Raw genomic sequence first — 19328 nt, forward strand, 5'->3', positions numbered from 1 at the left:
TTTTTTTAAAAAAAATATACATATTTTTGTTTTTTTTAAATAATATTTTTTATAATGAAAAAATAGGTAAATATAAATATGTGTAATTGGTCTACCTCATATTAGAGACTTTCACTAGAATGAAAGCGATGGTGATCGGTGATGAATTGAGAGGGTAAACTAGGTTTTATCTTCTTCAACAAGGATGAGGGTTAATTAGGTGAATGGGTTTAATTTCAAACAAAAGGATTCAAACCTGTTATTATTATTTTAATATATTTTTTTATTAAAAATATATTTTTTAATATATTTTAAAACATAAATAAATTTACGTTAGCATAAATTAATTTATGTTGGTCACCATAATGGGAAAAACACCCGTTTATATTTAAACTAAGATTTTTCAATAAAAATAGTAGAGGGGCATGAAAAATTTAAATTAAAGTTGAAGGATTAAAAAGGAAGATATGCATAAGTAGAAGTATCATTTTAGTAATTACATCATTAAAAAATATATCATTTGTTAACATATGAATTTTTTAAATTTATCCATTGTAGTAATGTCATTAATTGTCGTTTCTTTATTTTCATTATAAAAGGGCTAAATAAATAAACTATATAAATGACCCTTTTCTTTTTTCTATAAAAATTAAATTTTAATTCAATGATTTGTTTTTTACAACTAAAATTATTTCTTAAAAACAACTTATATTTTAGAATGAAGGGAGTAAAAAAAAATTCTGATTTTATTAAAGATGATGCATGACATAATATATTATAAATTAAACAAACATTAAAAAAAACAGAAAAAACTCAACTGCAATAAAATTTGTAGTTTGAAATAAAAATATATTTGTTTGTAAACATATAAATTTATTAAATTTATCCACAATTAATTGTTGTTTCTTTATTTTAATTAGAAAATAACTAAATAAATGAACTATAAAAATGACCCTTTCATTTTTTTTTTCTAGGAAAATGAAATTTTAATTGAATGATTTAATAAGCTTTATTTGGTAAGAAGGTATATGAAAAATAATAATGAGATATTGTTGGCATAGCACCTTCATCTCTATGTGTTTTGATGTTTTAGTGATATGATTTGTCCTTGTTTGGTGGACTCAATATTTTTGCAATGTCAATTAGTCAAGTGATTAGACTTATGAGAGAAACATTTGAATAGTTGAATAGTTGAATGGTTGAATAGTTCATTACAAATGCACTGAACCAAAATTGTTCATTAAGTTTAGCCTTCATGATGAAAAGTTTCCACCAAAATTAAAGGGACAAGGACATCAAAATAAAAATTGTTTTTTATTTTTTAAGTTTTTTTATAGTTATATGATATAATTTAGAAAAAAAAAATTTAGGCCATAGGTGGAGCAACATGAAATAATGACAATAAATTTGTATTTTTTAATTTTATTATTTTGGTCTTTGGCACATTGATTTCGTAGGAGCAACAAACTCTAAATAATTCTGGGTAAAGTACTGATTACTTTATAAAAAGATACACTTTTTTTCAATAATTGAATGACTCAGGTTTCTACTACTTATTGCTGTATGTATTTCATTTTATGCCTTAATATGGTGCATGTATGAATCATTTATATGATATGATTTTAAAAAATATTTTGATATATTTGAATATTGAGTGATAGGTGGAGTAATAATAATAATAATTATTATTATTATTTATGAGAAGACATCACATTAATTATACTATTATAGAATTTCTATTTCTAAACATAGATATTTTCAACAATAAGATTATCTAGTATATAAAATGATTTTAAATAATAATGCTTTAATGTTAAACTATCAAATATATTTCAACATTATTTGCATCAATTGCTACACTTCATGTAAAAATTCTAAAAAAAAAAAAACATTAACAACCACAATGTATTCTCTGTCAATGATATCCATCATAGTTAAAATATAATATATAAAAATTTGTTACATTAATAGTATTCATTCAAAGCATCATTCAATTAATAAATTAACATATTATTCCATTTTCAGGACTAAATGATATCATACATAAACTATCATTCTTTCAATCTATACATAACAATAATATAGATATATTTAACTGTATTATAGTATTGAATTTAAAAATTAAATAATGACAAGATGATCTATCTATGTGCATATAATGATTAAACTATAAAAATATATATAAAATAAAAATAATATTTTATAATATTAAAATTGAAAGGAGAAAAGTGGGCCCAATGACAGAGCTAAAAGTAGTGTTGTTTATGGTCTCTTTGTTTGTGAGTGCAAAGTGAGAAGGCAGGAAGTGGAATTTTATAGAGATGTAGTTGTCCTTATTGTAGGGTTCCATGTGTCCTACCATTGATAAAGTGACCCTAGTTTGTAGGGCACTGATATGGATGACTTCCTTAAATTTTATGGAAAGTGACCCACTGCCATATGAGGAAAGCAGCCTCTATGTTTTGTAACTTCATTTTATTGTTTATTTTATGCATGAGTTCCATGTTTGGTGCTGTTTAGTTGTGATCCACATAATTTTTTTTTTTTTTTGAATATGAGTTTTAATATATAAATTCATTTGAAAAATAATGTTAATCAAAATGACTTTATTGTTCTTGAAAAATTACAAAGTGGCATGTGAGTTCTCCCTATTTTTCAACTGATCTATAGGTTTTTTTTATTAATGATTTTCCCCAAGTCCTTTCTATTTTTTTTTACCCATTTTTACAATTTTATTTCTGATAAATATAACAAACATTAACAATGAGATATGTGCATAGTTAAAAATACATCATCACTCGATGATATAAAGATTGAATTGTAAGTCTACTCTTTCACTTGACACCGGAGTTTTTGTAACTTTGTTGTATATGATATATTTTAAATTTAGATAATAAAAATTTTACAAATCAAACTTGAGACGAGACTAGGGTGACCAATATAATTATTTTTATTACACATTTTATTTTATTTTATTTTCAGTTCTCATTCATGTGCCTTTTATTATGCCTAAAGTAGCATTTATGTGGCTGGATAGCACTGGAATCTGCCATGCATTGCCTCATCCAATCCAAAACTTTTTACATTTTTTAATTATTTGGTTTCATGTCTTGTGTGGATGCAAACGTGCCCGTCCAAAACTTCTGGATATTGAAAACATCGAAAACTTTATTCACGTAGGCAATCCAAGTAACAAGCTATCCATCCTGCAGTATTAGTCTTAATCTTACAGTCTACTTAATTGATTAATGATGATTATTTTTTTATTTTTAGATTTAAAATATTATGGATTTATTAGATTCACATGACAAATGGTGATCATCCCCTCTGTGTAAAAGGTGCTCAAAAGACAAGTACAGAAGTTGTTATAACCAGTTTTTTTTTTTTAAGTAACTATAGTCAGTCAAGCACCATAGTTTTTTAGCATAACTTAGCAGGTTGTTACTGTAGCAACACGAATTCTTCATTAATTCCTTCTTTCCCTTTCTTTGTTTCTTTCGGCCGAGCACCTAAACCCTAGAGAATTTTTTTAGGCAACCATAACCGGCAAATCAAAAACCAAACTTCTTCCTTTCTTACTCATGAATTCAGTAAGGCTTTGATCCAAGGTTTTTCTTCTGCATTTCTCTCGTTTTTCTTTGTTTTTGAAAATTTTTAAAAACCTAGAAATACACTATGGATTGGGTTGGTTATAAGCTCAAATTGAAGTCAATGTCATTATTACTCATTTGTGTGAATGTTTGTAAAGAAATTTTTTGGTTAGATAATGTAAATCGAGAGAAAGCCTTTGTGTTAGGGTCAATATGACTATAACAGTAATGTAGCACCAATAAACTTTAGTTGTTTCTTTGATTTCTTTGGATTTGATTGAAGCTTAAACCCTTAGGAATTCATTGGTGACCTTTAGACCTAGCTTTGAGCCAACCCTATGATCGATTTAGGGTTGTTTGTTAGAGAGACTTAGGGTTTCATTGTTTGATTTATTTTGCTAATTCTTGGTGGTGTTTTGGTGTGCTTTGGCAAGGAGGTGAAGCTTTGGCTCGAGGCAAGGAACTAGCAGAAAATTAGTGTTTGGGGAAGTAAAATCATCTAAGTTGTGAGTGAGATTGTTTATGTATAATTCTACTAGGAGAATACCTATAGTTATATTTTATTGTTTGAGCTAAGTTTTATTAGCTTCTATACTTAAATCGAGGTTTTGTTAGACTTAAAATGAGTTTATTTATTGATGTTTCATACTTGAAAAATGTTATTGTTCAACGAAAAGAATTTTAGTATGATACTTGCTTTGTAAGTCGTGAATTGTTTGGCTTTGCAAAACTTTGGTTATGCTTTGCATTCATCATTTCCTTGGGGAAATGACAAAAATTTTGATTATTGATTATTGTCCTGCTTATGGACTCCTCGTTGTGAGATGTATGTTTATATTCCTTGGTTAGTGGCATCCTACTGCAGTAGGCGGTTTTCACTGCCAACCTGTTGAGATGACGTGGAAGACCGACAGACTTATTGGTCCAGTTTAGGCGGGAGAGTAGAACCCTGACTGGATGTTCATCAGGAAGCCGGGGTCACCACACGGTGGACCGATGGGTCAACGTCAAGGACATGAGTATCTTGACGGCTCTGAACCTAGCCTAGAGCACGATGAAGGTTTAGAGAGGTTCTTAGACTATGTTGAGTCTTTTTTATAGTGTCATATTAAATTTGTGGTTTTGGCGGTGAGTATCGTGTTTTATGAATTTTGAAACTCGTATTACATAGTTTGTTATCTATATATATATATATATATACACACATATATGTGGAACTGTTATTATCTATTTGCATATTATAAAAGCTTGGTTTGATGTTCAACTTGTTTTATAAATTGGATCTTGGGTTCAGTATTTTGTGGAATTGATTTGTAAAGCCCTAGTTAGGGTAAAAGGTTTTTTTGACATTATCGTTCATTATTTTGTATCAATGATTATGTTGTAGGTGATTATGTCCTAAACTATTTGTGTTATTATTAAAGAATTATTTGGATGATTTATATTGTGTATTTTGGTATATTCTTATGGATTTGTGCTAACTCACTCACTGAATGACCCAAGTTACTCACCCCTCTTTCCATTGGGCTATGCTAGTGCTTTACCATTGGGTTATGCTAGTGCTTTAAATTTTGAAATATTACGGATAGACATAGAGGTGGGCACGGGCCGGTTAACCGGCCCCGCCGGGTCCGGTTCACTAGAAGCCGGACCCGGAACCGGCCCGTGCTACAGAGGAGACCCGCCGGGCCGGGTTGACCCGGCAGGCCCACCGGGTCCGGTTCAATCTGTGAATGAACTAGACCCGGCCCGGCTTATCACAGAACCCGCCGGGTTTTTGTAAATAACAAAAACCAATTGTCATGGATGGGGTTTGAACATAGGACCTCTCACATGGGAAAATAACATTAACCAATTGACCTACAAATTTTTCTTTTTCTAGTGTAAAATATAAATAAATATAAATAAGTTGCAAAATATTTTTTAAATTTAATCCCAAACAACAAAAAATTTAAAATAATTTATAATAACTTAAAAAATTTTAAAATATATCAAAATAATTTTTAAAAAAGATAAAAAATGCTACATTTTTAATTTATTTATCTATCAAATTAAATTATTAGCACACTCTTTTAAGTGTAACAAAATGTATATATATCAAGTAGTATTCTTATTTTAAATTGAAGTTATCATCAACTTATTTATTTATTATAATTAGGGTTGGCTCTAGATTTTACTTTGGTCTCTAACAATAGGGTTATTATTGTGCTTATCATGTTGTCATTGAAAAAAAGTTACAAATCAACATAATATGGTGTGAACCATTATTTAAAGATATTTTTTTTTACTAATATATCTTTTTATAAATTGATATACATAATTTGAAAACAAATTTTTGTAATTTTTTTTATTTTATAAATTGAAACAAAATAATCTAATATATATGTGGCAAATAAGAGTGCGCTATTTAAGAGAATTTAAGAGTGCATATGTAGGGACTTGGTGCTTATGAGCCAAAAGAAGATTAACAAAATAATTATTTTTTAAAAAAATATTTATGAAAATTTATTGTTTGATACTTTGATATTTTACTAATTGATTTGCATAATTTTTTAATTTATTATATGGTTTCTTAATTTTTTATAAATTAAATATATATGTAAAATATTTTGATCCATATCCTACATCTATGTATATATAATTTTTTCCAATAAATATTAGAAACAAATTGTAGCTCAAGTGGTTGGGTTTTTGCTATCCAAGTTTAAGATCATGGGTTCAAATCCCATGACCAACATGTACTTGGTATTGAAAAACAAACAATAACATTAACTCGGTTTGGAACCGGGTTTTGACCCGACGGGCCGCTGGTCACGGGTTGGGAAAACCTCAACCCGTAACCGGCCCATCTACAGTACGGGCCGGTTACCGGTCAATGAACCGGTCCGCCGGGTCATTGAACCGGCGGGCCGGGCCGGTTTTCCTGACGGCCCGTGGCCATCTCTAGATAGACAAGGTATATATATATATATTACTCATTTTTCTTTGTTTTAAAATAAAAATAAAATATATTTTAAATTATAATTAAATTATTTCAATGTTTACACTCCAATAACCAAGTGGTAATACACTAGTTGAGGCGTATAAATATAAAAAAAAAATGTAGTATTGAGCCACATGGTTTTGATGCGATTATTTTCATATTTTTAATTATTAAAATTTTAAAAATTACTTCAATTGTTTCTAATTATTTTTTGAAAATTTTCTGTCTTTCCTTCGTTTTAATAGTTCCTGTAAATATATTTTGTCCTTGAAAAGTAATATTTCAAAAGATAGGGACTTTCTAAATATAGGTCAAAATTGGACCTTTTGATAAAGTTCAACTTTCAACATCAAATTCACCATTTTGAAGTGCAGGGAAATTTTATTACACATTTTTTCAGAATAACAAATGCAACAAGAAAACATTAAAATCTTATTTGCAATTTAAGTTCAAACATTAACATTTCATTGACTCTCCAATAAAGCTTGCATTCATCATTAAGTTCATCACCATCGAAATCGCATAATGATCGCCAAAACCAAATGCATATCCTGCAAAGTTTCAACTCATGATTTAAGAAAAACCAATACATTTTACCCAAAAAAAAAAAAATCTAGATGCAGAAATCCATGGTGCACATTCATTTCTAAATTATTTACCAAACTGTTACTATTTCCATTGTAACAATGTCAAAACTTTAGCAAATTTCGTATTCTCTATTCTCAATATCGGACCGCGCAATTGGTTGGAGGTCATGCAAAATGATATAAAGCTCTTTACACATTGAAAATGATTAATGTCTAACTGAAACATGCTCACAATCTCAGCAGATATTCAATAATCTCCGATTTTCGCATTGTATAAATATACAAGCTGTGAAGATATCAGCAAAATCTCATTTTGTTGCTGAAATTGAGTTTTTTTAAAGATAGTTTCACATATGAAATCTTCAGACTAGTGCAAATACAACGATAAGTAATTGAGAGTGTAAGTTTGTACCAACAAGAAAATTTTTTACAAAGTTTACCTGGTTATTTCTAGTTATGCTTCCAAATGCTTCGGTATCGGCACACCTGAGTTTGTCATCAGAACTTTGTAGGCATTCTGTATTTGTTTAGTGACAGGACCCACTTCTCCGGTTCCAATGACGCGGCCATCAATCATAACTACCTGTTGAAAAACATAATCTTAATTGTACACTTCTCCGGCAGAAAATGATAAAAAGTTCAGATACTACTTTCATGCGATAACTAATGATCTGTAAGACATTTGATACAATGTTGACTGAGTTGTCACAGTGCTATAATATGTACTTTGACAATGAATTACAACCAATAGAACATATCTTGTTGATTCCAATTGTATTAACAAAAAATGAATTCAAGTTGTCATTGTAATAATTGATTGGTATGTTCATAAGAACAGTCAGGATGATTTGGAAAGGAATATGATTAGATTTGACCATGCACTCTTGTTTGTGTCAAACATTTGGATTGAAATTGTAAGCATTGGATAGTCTTGGGAGTAGAAAATTAATGTATAAATTTAATGATGAATTTTATATGCTTGGTAACAAGAATTGTAGAACAGCCAACGACCATTTGGTCTATTGGCATCGGGTCCCTTGCGTAGGGTGTTCGCCTCGAGTGTCGAGCGTGGCTCCCCGAGTTCGATCCCCATCTCGCGCAAGGTGAGGGAGGGCACGGTTCGGTGGTGAGCGTTGCTCCCCCACGTGTCCATCCCTGGGTTCCGGCGCTTGTTGCCTTTCTCAAAAAGAATTGTAGAACAAACAAATTTTATGGACAGGAAAAATAAGGACTGACTGGTATGAGTTCTCCCATTGTTCCTGTAATCAACACCTGCAATAGCAAATATTAACAGAAGATAAATTAGTTAATAGAGTTTATTTGTTACTTGAAATAAAATTTATTGAATAGAAATAAGAAGTTTTGAAAATTCAGGTAATGGCTAAAGTGAAGGACAAGTACAACAGAGATGAAATGCTTGAGTGATCTCAACTTAAAGATCAATCATAGAATGCAAACAATATTGAAAATGCAAGCCATAACAAATTGCATTCTTAATCGCATACAAGTTCGAAAAGCAAATTCACAACACTGAGAAGCATAATGATAAAATGGTAAATTGATGTGATAAAGATTTTATCATTAAGTCAAGAGTAAAATAGTCCTCTTTTTTACTGCAAATCCTTCATGTAGTGATACAAGTTTCAATAAAAAATTCAGAAGAAGAGCATTTGGTTAGAAACATTAAGACCAACAAATGAGCTTGTCATTATTCTTAACATGTCATATTGGGGAAAATAAAAAAGGAAACATAAAGATATGCCAATTTGGAAAAACTTTATTTCATTGAAGAATATAAAAACCTCATCAGCAGCATGAAACTCAGATGAACTGATACGTCTCTCATGTAACACAATATTATCTTTTCTAACAAGTTCCATCACCTGCAATTTCAAAATAAATTTTGTAATACTAGTCAAATGAGTTCCTGAAAGTAGTTCAATACATTATTTACTTTTCAACATGCTACTACACTTGTGAAATGGATAAAAAAGTCAGATCATCATTTTGATATTTCATGGCCTTCTCTAGAGAATTTAGAGTTTTTTGCCATGTTAGCGATCAAATAAGATAGATTGGGATGACGAAAGATGGTTCATTCGCCAATAGTAACACTTATTCTCATTTGTCAAACTTGCATCCATTGCTAATTTAGTTACTATACTAAACATAAAGAATGCATAGCAGTTCAGACTAGTGAAGAGTGAATCAACATAAACAAAAGGCAGTATTTTAGTGGATAAGTGAAAAATCAATAGATACTTTTTTCATTGATGTGAATGACCTTGTAGTTTAGAAAAGACGAAACATCCTAAAATACAACACAAGTTTCTTGTTTGGGTAGGTGGATGGTGATAAAAAAAAATTCTTAAGGACATCGAGAAAAAAATAGGATTTGCTTGATCCCTGTCGTAGATATAATTTACTTAATATGAAGAATGCATATCAATGGAACTCACAGTTTCCCGAGTGATGCCTGGAAGTTGGTAGTCAGCAAGAGGAGTTGATACCTGTCCTTTCTTCACTAAGAACTACATAACAAAAAATGAGAACAAAAACAGATGTATAAACTCATTCAATGGCCCTAGATACATGCTGCACTATTTTAATTAGCCACGTTCAAACAAACTAAATCAACCAATATAACCAAACTTTCATACGGTAATAGGACAAGACACACATGCTTATATATTCAAATCCATAGTTATAGTCTAATATGTCCACTTTTAATACATGCTAGTCTATTTTAACTGCTACATCGCCAACAAACCAAACAAATCATGCTTTAATACTATGTTCGATGCTAATTTGGGTTTGATTCAACCAAAAATCTTAAAGCCAATAGGATGAGAGTCTTGGGCTTATATATTTGCATTCATATTTACAAAATTATTATCCAATGTGGGACTAACAATTACTCTAATAATTACGATTTGTGATGTCCTTACCATGTTTGTAGCATTAGCCTCTGACACAAAGCCATCTTTGTCCAATATAATTGCATCACTTGCATTGGCAACTTTTCCTTCTATCTGCAAGTCCAACAAGTTAAAATTCTAAGCAAGTACATCAATCCATCAAATTTAACAAGCTATACGTATAAGAGTATGTCAAGGATTAACAACAGAACCTTTGCCAGTTCATTGTTGATGAGATTATTATGATGGATCATTGAATCTATGCACTAGAAGAAGACAAAAAGAAATTTAGTTGTTCAAGTTCAGAATGTGTTAAGATATACATAGTGATACATGGATAAAATTGAATTGAAAGGAGTGCAATTAAGGAAATGTATCATTATATGATGTTGCTAATGACAAGTGACCAGTGAAGCAAATTTCACCATTGAGCCAATTAAGGGTAGTGAAAATTCTTATTTTCCTTCACATTGCATCTTCATTTAAGAAACAATTGTGGTCTGGTGTGTAGAAATGTCAGAAACAATTATATTTTAATTTCAAACAACAACATAAACTTTAATCACAGCACAATGAATACATGAAGTCAACAATTAACCCATGCGGCTATCAACAAAAGCAAAAGACACTTTATGATGCATGAATAATAATATCACAAAGGAATATTGAATTTTTGTAGAATATCATTTATGAGATATCAATCAAAGAAGAGAATTATGCAGCAAATTAACCTATACATATTATTACATTATTTCATGACACAATATTGTCATAGCACAATACATACCTTAAGATGGAAGATTAGGCACTAAGAATTTTAACAAGAGTCGAAAGAATTGAAATCTAGTTTGATAACTCATTCATTGAAAAAGAGATGATCAATATTAATAATAAAGAAAATAAGCATGAATCTTACAATGGATGAATTCCGACTTGTGGATACAGTAACAAGTTTTATACCGCTTGAATTGTCATAAACTGGTTGTTTCCACTCAGCAAGCACTGGAATATATAAAGAAAGTAGTTAGAATGTCAATTTATATATTAGAATGAGAATTATTTCAAGAACTTCATGGCTAGAATATCTACATATTATCTCAGGAATATAAATTAGTCACAAAAAAAAATGTCTATAGTTCAGTACATGTTCTTAACCTCTCAAATTCTCAAACTTTTTCCATTTTTTTTTTCTTAAAAAACCTATTGCTTGACGAAGTCATTAGCGAGAAATTAAACTGTGTATTTAGATTTACCAATTAGTGTGCATCCATTATGGTTAAAGGTTGCACTCATTCCAGATGTGACCTGAAGAAGAGAATACACAATAAGAACACTAGAGGGAAACAGCTATTATGATGCAAGATTGAATTACAGTAACAGTTGCTTACTGTTATTATGATGCAACATTGAATTATAGCAATAGTTGCTTCCAAATCAGCTTAGTTAAGACTCTCAAAAAACCTAAAAGAAAATTATGAACATATGAATAATAAACTTTACAAATCTACCTTTTTCCCACGAGTTAAAGTAAGTCTGATGTGAGCATTATCAAACATGCCATTTGATATGAGTGTTTTGAAGATAGCTCCCTTAATCTGAAGTTCAATAAATGCCTCAGTCAATTTTAGAAATGACAAAACAATGAATTCTTAAAATGAATTACCATAAGAATCCAAAGTATAGATGTAAATCAATGTTCATATGCACCACGAGGCATAATATATTATAGAATTAAGAACGTAAAAATGGAATCTTAAAAAGTCACCTCTTCACGAATTGGAACATCGTTGAAGGCTAAAGCTTTGGCTGAATAAAGAATTCTAAAATGAAAATAAGGATGAGTATTATGTTCACCACTTATTAAATCAGAGTATAGATTTCGATTCAATGAATACCAAACTAGACAAAATAACTAAGTATCAAAGATTTAGATATTATGATGTTATAATGGTCAACATTAATTTATAAAAAGTTGTATGTTCAGAAATTTGGAATTACTGACCTGTCTAAATGCTCTTCAAGCTTGAACACCTTTCTGTCATGGATACAGAGTACTTCCCACACAACATCAACACCTTGAACAATTGAGTCAAATATTGAAACCTTGAGAGAACATAGTACATATGATAAGATGGTTAGATTAATAAAATAAATTCAGCACTTATTTGTGTGACTTTATACTAATTTCTGATACCTTTGCACAGTTATGAGGTAACAGCTCATCACCAACCCAAGCGAGCAGCTTCTCATTAGCAGGAATAAGGAAGCTAGGCAGAGGTAAAGATGGGCTAAAAGAAGATTTTTGCCTCGTGTGACGTCTAAGCATGTTATAGAAAGGCAAACTTTGCTCTAGCAAGTCATAAAGTGCTGAAGAAAACGGCTGAGGTATGTCCACAAAGATAAAAGGAATGTTAGAATCCTAATTGCCATGATGAAGACAACAAAGTGCAGTATTCAAAATAGAGAAAATGATGGTCGGAAGTGTTGGATTAACTAATAGTCTCACGCTTATTTAAGTTGGTAAATACAAAAATGAATATATAAGCTTAGCTCTCTCGTTGTATTAACTTAAGCTTTTGGGTTGAATTGGACTCTGAAAATTTGTTTAGTTTGCATCTAACATGATATCATCGTTTGGTTAATTAATTCTCTTGGTTTCTTTGCAACATGCATCAAATGCGTATTAGATTAACTACTAGTCTCATATCTTTTACGTTGATAAATATAAAGCAAAATATATAAGCCTAGGTCTCTCATATTGGCTTAAGTTTTTTGGTTCAATTAGCCAAGAATAATATTTTTAGTCTGCATTGAACAAGCAACAAGGCATTTGTAGTGAAAATCACTTGATGCAGTTTGAGCATGCAATCAGTAGGCCATGGCAATTGATGGCATGCGGTGGATGCAATAACCGATGGCTTGTGCCACTCTCGGATGCTCTATCTGTTCTTTTAGCAAAAGGGATTTGTGATAATATTTTGCCAAAAAAAAAAAAAAACAAACAAAATTTAGCATCCACTAGTCATAAATTGAATGTAATGATACAACAACTATTAAATAATTCTGTTGAGTAGTGTAATAATCCTACTCAACTCAATTGAAAGCAATGATATCACAAGAAACAAACATAACATGAGGGATACAAAGAGATTGACACCAAAACCCCAAAATTTTAGGAAAACCCATAGAGGAGAAGAAGATTTTCACCATAATAAGCAGTATTACAATGAGAGTCTTATCTTTCCCATTTCTCCAAAACTCACACTCCCCTCCTAGGAAAAACAGGAACACTATTTATATGACTTCAAACATCAATTCTAACCCTCAAACTTGGGTTCAAAATTGCAATGGGTCTTTACTACCATGTATCATACTTTTACTGTAAAAAGAGCAATTGTAGTCTGCAAAGTAATTTCCAATTAAGAGCATAACTTTAAATTGCAAATACATAATTTCTCAACGTTGAATGAAAAGAAACCATAGCTCTGATACTCATTTAGTGAAGAGCAATGTGGCAACCACATTTAATTGATAAAGAATTATATCACACAAAGAAATAAACAAAAATAAAAAAGTAGAAAATAAAGATGGATAACCACAGAACTTAGAAAAACCACATTTGCATAAGGAAAAGATTTTTACCTATGCTCAAGAACATTATATTAGGAGTTTCAATCTCAATCGGCTTTCTAAAACTCAAACTAACATCATAAGGTAGAGAGAGGCTTTCTGAAACACAAGCTAACTCAGATAATTTTCGAAGGACCATGCTTCCAAAATTAGATTTTTTTTTCTTTAAACTTAGCTAAGGTTCAAAGTTAATCTCATTCGATTAATTTTTTGTTTCCCATAGGAGAGAGTATTTTGTGACAACATTAGCTCATGATATAAAAAGCAAGTACATTACAATAAAACAAGACCCATACCATAGAGTATGTCCTCCGTGATGTTGTGAAACCAGTAGATTTATGTGCATCTTTGTACCACCAAGGAGCCCAAAGTCCATCTACAGGTTTTGGACCAGCTTCCCACCTACAAAAATTATATGTAAAGTAGGTGAATCACTGTCAAAGCCATAAAAAAAACTTGTTTAATCTTTAAAATACCGAATAATCGTATCAGAAATTTATTTTATTTGTGCATAACTTAGTGTAGATTATTCCTGTATAAAGATGGCCCTTGAACAAACCTAGGTCTGCTTGAATTCAATTTGCAATCTGACACTCAACATGCTTGATATTTATAAAGCAACAGTTCTACAACATTTTGTAACACATATGTAATGAAACTGTAATTACTCTTATAGCATGTAAAGGAAAAGACTAAAGAAAATCTAGGAAGTTAAGCATTTGAAATTCAAAAAGATAAAGTAAGGAAGTGCTATTTAGTAGAAGTTTTCCATACTTCAACATTGATTTTTGGAAAGGAATGCCCAGATCATGACATAAATCATTTAACACGGCCTGCACAATGCAACAAATAAATCCATATTGAAGTCAAAATTTTCAACAAGTGACAATTCAAGAAAAAAAAAATTATGAATGTAGGACAAAATGATCACATAGCTCTAGCTGTTGATTAAATTGATAAAAATATGTTTCTTACAGGTAAGATTGGATAATGAGTTCTTGAATATTATGTTATATCACCAAAAAACTAAAAGATAACTTTCAATGTTCTATGGTCGAAGATGCCTATGTTTGCCCACTCTAATGCAATTTATTTATTGATATAATAAAATTCTATCATTTTTATCTCAAAAATACTCTAGTTAATTAGATAAATATTCTGTAATTATAACCAATGATAGTTCCAATAGAAGACAGAAAGTCAAGATTTCAGTTACATTTTATACATGTTAATAAACGGGATTATTATTAGGCACTTCCCGGGTTTAACGGTATTGTTTGCAGGCTTTCCTTAGCCCTTCTAATAGGATCATTTCAAAGCTATTTTTGATTTTCTATATGTTAGAGTATTACTGTATTTTTCAGTATAAGGGTAGTAATGCCCTTTGGGTTAAGTTTAAAATACCCTAATCCCACTCTTATTTTAAAAGAGTTGTGCCTGAATTGTATTTTAAATGAAAAGAACGATTCTTTTAGTTCTCAAATTACATTCTTTCTTCAATAGCTTGTTTACTTGTTTTAGATTGAATTAACATGATATTAGAGCCTAGTAGGAGTTTTATTGGAATCACAAATGTCACTATGAATTACTTAAATGATATTCGGCTTCAGCTTTGGTATAACAATATATGGATTACTAGATCTAGTAGGAGTTTTATTAGAATCACAAATGTCACTATGAATTACTTCTCGCAAATTAGAATTTCAGTTGATGTTTTGGAAAGATTTCTTGGGTAGTTAGGCTTGAACACAGACTTGACATTTAGAACTTTGATCAAATTTGGATTTAAGAGTCAAGTCAAAATTCATTAACCTTCTAATGGTTCCAAAGTTCAAATGACCAAATCTTCCATACCAGATTTCACAAGATTCAACATTCAATACAACAGATGAAGAAAAGGAACATTTAGAACTTTCATTGAGAGATAAATAAAAGGGTTCACAAACACTAACTCTAAAAAGACCACTAGATACAATACCTTTTCCAACAAATAGATTTCCCCTAGAGATTACAAGACAATTAGCTTCTAATACAATGTTATAACCACTTTGGATAAGACGAGAACCACTAATTAGATTTTTTAGAATGTTGGCTACGTGTTGAATGTCTAACAAGGTGAGAAATTTTCCAGATGTCATCTTCAAGTTGATGCATCCTCTCCCTAGCATGTGTGCTACAGATCAATTTTCAAGGGTCACACATCCTCCATGTGAGACTTAGAAAGTGAAGAACAAGAAACGATCAACACAAATGTGGGTGTTAGCACTATAATCTAACCACCACTCTAGGTTTTGATAAACTAAGTTGATAGAAGGAACTAAGGAAACTGACCTAAAGTGAGTAACAATTACCCATCTCAAGCACACTGATTTGTGGTTTGGGTGAACTTGAATTTTTTTTTTGGATTAGTTTAGTCTTCCTGTAGAACCAATCTCGAGTGATATGGTTGGTCCTACAACAAACAAAGCAAACTTTTGGATTTTTGTCAGATAATTTAGAGGCATAAGGTTTAGCGTACTAAGAAGGATGAGTACGAGAATGGGAAGGTTTTTCCTTGGTCTTGAAGGACTTCTCTTTTGGGAAAAACAGATAACCTCTAGGAGAAAAATGAGAACTCTAAGGACTATCACTATGCTCAGGCAAATAAATTCGACCCTCATGAGGATCCACACTCTTAGAAAAGATTTAGTTTGTCTCCTCCAATCTAATAGCGTTGTAGACTTCCATAAGGTCCAAGGAGTCATTCTTATGCCGAAGACCATTTGCAAAACTAAACTAAAATGATAGGATTTTGTTCAAGAGAATAGAGACAACGTGGCTTTGATTATAAATGGTGCCACACATCTTTATAGCACTTAAAGTAATCCTGAAAAGTATGGATTTGATCACCCATATCAACTCCATCTACCATGTTTTGTTGTTTTCAAATTCTATACTAAGACAGCTAATCCTAATTACATTTTTAGGACCATACTCCTTCTCTAAGGCATACCAAATATCCTTAGTAGTCTTAAAATCAAAGTATTCATCACAGTGTCAATAAGATATAATGTTAAAAATTCTATGGCAGCATGTGAAAATTTGAGTGGGAGCAGTATGCAGTCCTCAGGTGAAAAACTAGAACTCAGTTTGGTTTTTTCACCTTCTAAAGTTAACCTTGCTGCCAAATTTTGCAAGCCTAGAAGAGATATTAGATTATGTGCCTGACATAATATGAAGAGTGTGTTAATCAATGGTGAAGGGGGCAACTAGTATGACATATTACAACAACAATGCAATAATACAAGACATACAACAACAAGTATAAGCAGGTAAACAAAATTAATTTAGAATTTATGCAGCAGTAGCACATAACAATCAAGTAGCAAAGGCATAATACAGGAAATAGAAAACAATGATGCTAAGCAATTAGCTAATACATGTAGGTTGTAGTTTGATATTGAATACTAAGAATATATATCATATATCATAATACAAAATAGAAGTTGCAGTTTGGAGCATGTAATTAGTAAGTTTGAAGATAACAGTTTAACAACAATAATATATGTATTTCGGTCAAGTTCACAAATATTCAAAAAGCATACTATTAATCAAAAGAGTAATTCAATGTTAGGTTGTTGGAAATATTCTGCAATTATAGTAGGGAATTAGGTTAATAACATGATTAATTTTAATGAAAACAGTTATGGAAAGATCTAGCCTAGGATTAGGCGTGCTAAGCACTATCCTAAAATTAAATTAGCCTCTTTCGTGCAGTTGTAACGACTTTACTCCATGGGCTAGGATACTCTAACCCTATAAGCAAGATGAACTCTTTGCATAGCACGTTTGGCAAAGAGAAAAGCTCAAGTGTCAACCAAGGTTCAGTCTTTGAAAGAGAACGGAGATAAAAAAGAAAAAGATAGTGCTAGGGTTCTCGATGATTGTTAAGATTGGGAGAGTTTTATCATAGAATAAATCTTTATATAGTGAAGGCCATCTAATGAGCCAAAAAAATATCCGTTGAAAAGTAATCAATTGTCTTAAATATGACTATTGAGATGGCAAAGAGAATATAATAAAAGCAAGAATACTAAAAATGAGGCACCCAACCAGTCAAGCGCGAAGGCGCATGTGGTGTAAAACCATGCATAATTACTCTCAAAAAAACACTTTGCACAGTGAACAAAGCAGAGAATCTATACAAAGTGGTGAAAGGTTTTCTGATTACCCAACATAAGACTAAATGTTTTCTATAGGGTTCACAACGTTAGGTTTTGAGTGTACATGAGATGGGCTTGGGTTGGCCCATATCCAACAGCTTTTGAAGAGTGTCTACCACAAACCACTCTTGAACAGGAGAAAATTACTGCAACACACATGGCATTTTTCAGCTCATGGGAAAGCAACTGTAGAGATATAAGTATGGATCAGTGTTTTAGTTGCAAGAATTATGGGCACATTACTGCAAATTATACCAAAAATTTTTATAATTATTACAAAAGTCAAGGGCATGTCATCAAAGATTGTTAAATATGTCCTTAAAATCGCTAGACCACTGTTTTCAAGCAACTAGTGGCAACTCTTTACTGATCAGATTCAAACTAGACCCTCAACTATGTCAGTTGTTAATCAAAATGCTCAACCAACTATTCTTACTTTTGAAATAATACAATAAATGATAGGTTTAACCTTCTCAGCTCCAAGGCTTCAAGGTAATGATAATTCATTATCAAAGTCTTGGCTTCTTGATTTTGCCGCATCAAATATGGACCCCTCCACTTAAGACTTCATTCCATGCTAGGAATTGGAGGTTGGGCTCGAAGTGGCATTAGCATATCTTTCTCTCGTATCTAAAGAATTTGTGAATCCATATATGCATGTTTTCCTCAACCTATCATGTTAGTGTCTCTAGTGCTCTTTCGTCACATCGTACCCTTAAGAGAAACCAAGGCTAGCTTATGGATCTAGCTCCACGGGCTACTACTACTCATCAAGGTTTTGGTGGTGAGGTCGAGCATAGTTTCACTATTATCATCGGTGAGTGTGAGAGGTAAGTGGTTTTGTTTCATTAGTGTAGGAGTAGATGTAGTTTATGTCATGTTTTAGAGGATAGACTTCTGGATACCCGCATGCATAATCTCCATGTTGGCAGTTAATTAGTATTTGATATTAATAGTTGTGTGTATATCTATATTTGCTTTCAACCATGCTTTTGTTACTTTGAATTGAATTGTTGCTAGACACTAAAAAGCAACCATTTATATAAAAATGCATACGTATCTGGACCACAACCATTTGTGCTAGTATATATGTATTATACATATATGACCTTCAATCATTTGCATTTAAGTGTGCATATATATATATGTATATGTTGACCTGCAGCTCTGTTCATTGTTCACATGAGCTAGAGGTCCTATGGTAACGAGACTGTTTGCCCCATCACACGCAAAATGTTTATTTCCCATCTCAGTGTCATATATAATGCAGCTTGTAAATAACTCTTCTACAAATGTCCTTCCCAACAACAAGGAGATCATCTTCATAATTCAGAGACACATAGTATTGGTAGAAGTAATCGTCCACATTCCTCAAGGTTACCCAAAAATGGTTGGTGAAAACAGCTATATGTTGTCTTTTCCTTGCCTGCCTGGCAGAT

At 31.4% G+C, this 19328-nt stretch overlaps 1 protein-coding gene across 1 annotated transcript in view; it reads right to left on the bottom strand.

Moving 5' to 3' along the window:
• Positions 1 to 7033: 7033 nt before the first annotated feature.
• LOC120273912 (branched-chain-amino-acid aminotransferase-like protein 2) overlaps positions 7034 to 19328 on the bottom strand; it is a 36121-nt gene continuing 23826 nt past the window's right edge. Inside the window, exons 5-19 of the mRNA XM_039280658.1 lie at positions 14462 to 14520; positions 13978 to 14089; positions 12252 to 12437; positions 12060 to 12160; positions 11823 to 11877; positions 11566 to 11652; positions 11311 to 11362; positions 10974 to 11059; positions 10270 to 10323; positions 10088 to 10171; positions 9599 to 9670; positions 8942 to 9022; positions 8376 to 8411; positions 7580 to 7722; positions 7034 to 7103 (exon numbers count right to left, since the gene is read on the bottom strand). Coding sequence (XP_039136592.1) covers positions 7594 to 7722; positions 8376 to 8411; positions 8942 to 9022; positions 9599 to 9670; positions 10088 to 10171; positions 10270 to 10323; positions 10974 to 11059; positions 11311 to 11362; positions 11566 to 11652; positions 11823 to 11877; positions 12060 to 12160; positions 12252 to 12437; positions 13978 to 14089; positions 14462 to 14520 — 1194 coding nt within the window. The 3' untranslated portion in view covers positions 7034 to 7103; positions 7580 to 7593. The remainder of the gene's footprint in view (positions 7104 to 7579; positions 7723 to 8375; positions 8412 to 8941; positions 9023 to 9598; positions 9671 to 10087; positions 10172 to 10269; positions 10324 to 10973; positions 11060 to 11310; positions 11363 to 11565; positions 11653 to 11822; positions 11878 to 12059; positions 12161 to 12251; positions 12438 to 13977; positions 14090 to 14461; positions 14521 to 19328) is intronic.

This window comes from Dioscorea cayenensis, chromosome 12 (assembly GCF_009730915.1).
Source record: "Dioscorea cayenensis subsp. rotundata cultivar TDr96_F1 chromosome 12, TDr96_F1_v2_PseudoChromosome.rev07_lg8_w22 25.fasta, whole genome shotgun sequence".
NCBI lineage: Eukaryota > Viridiplantae > Streptophyta > Magnoliopsida > Dioscoreales > Dioscoreaceae > Dioscorea > Dioscorea cayenensis.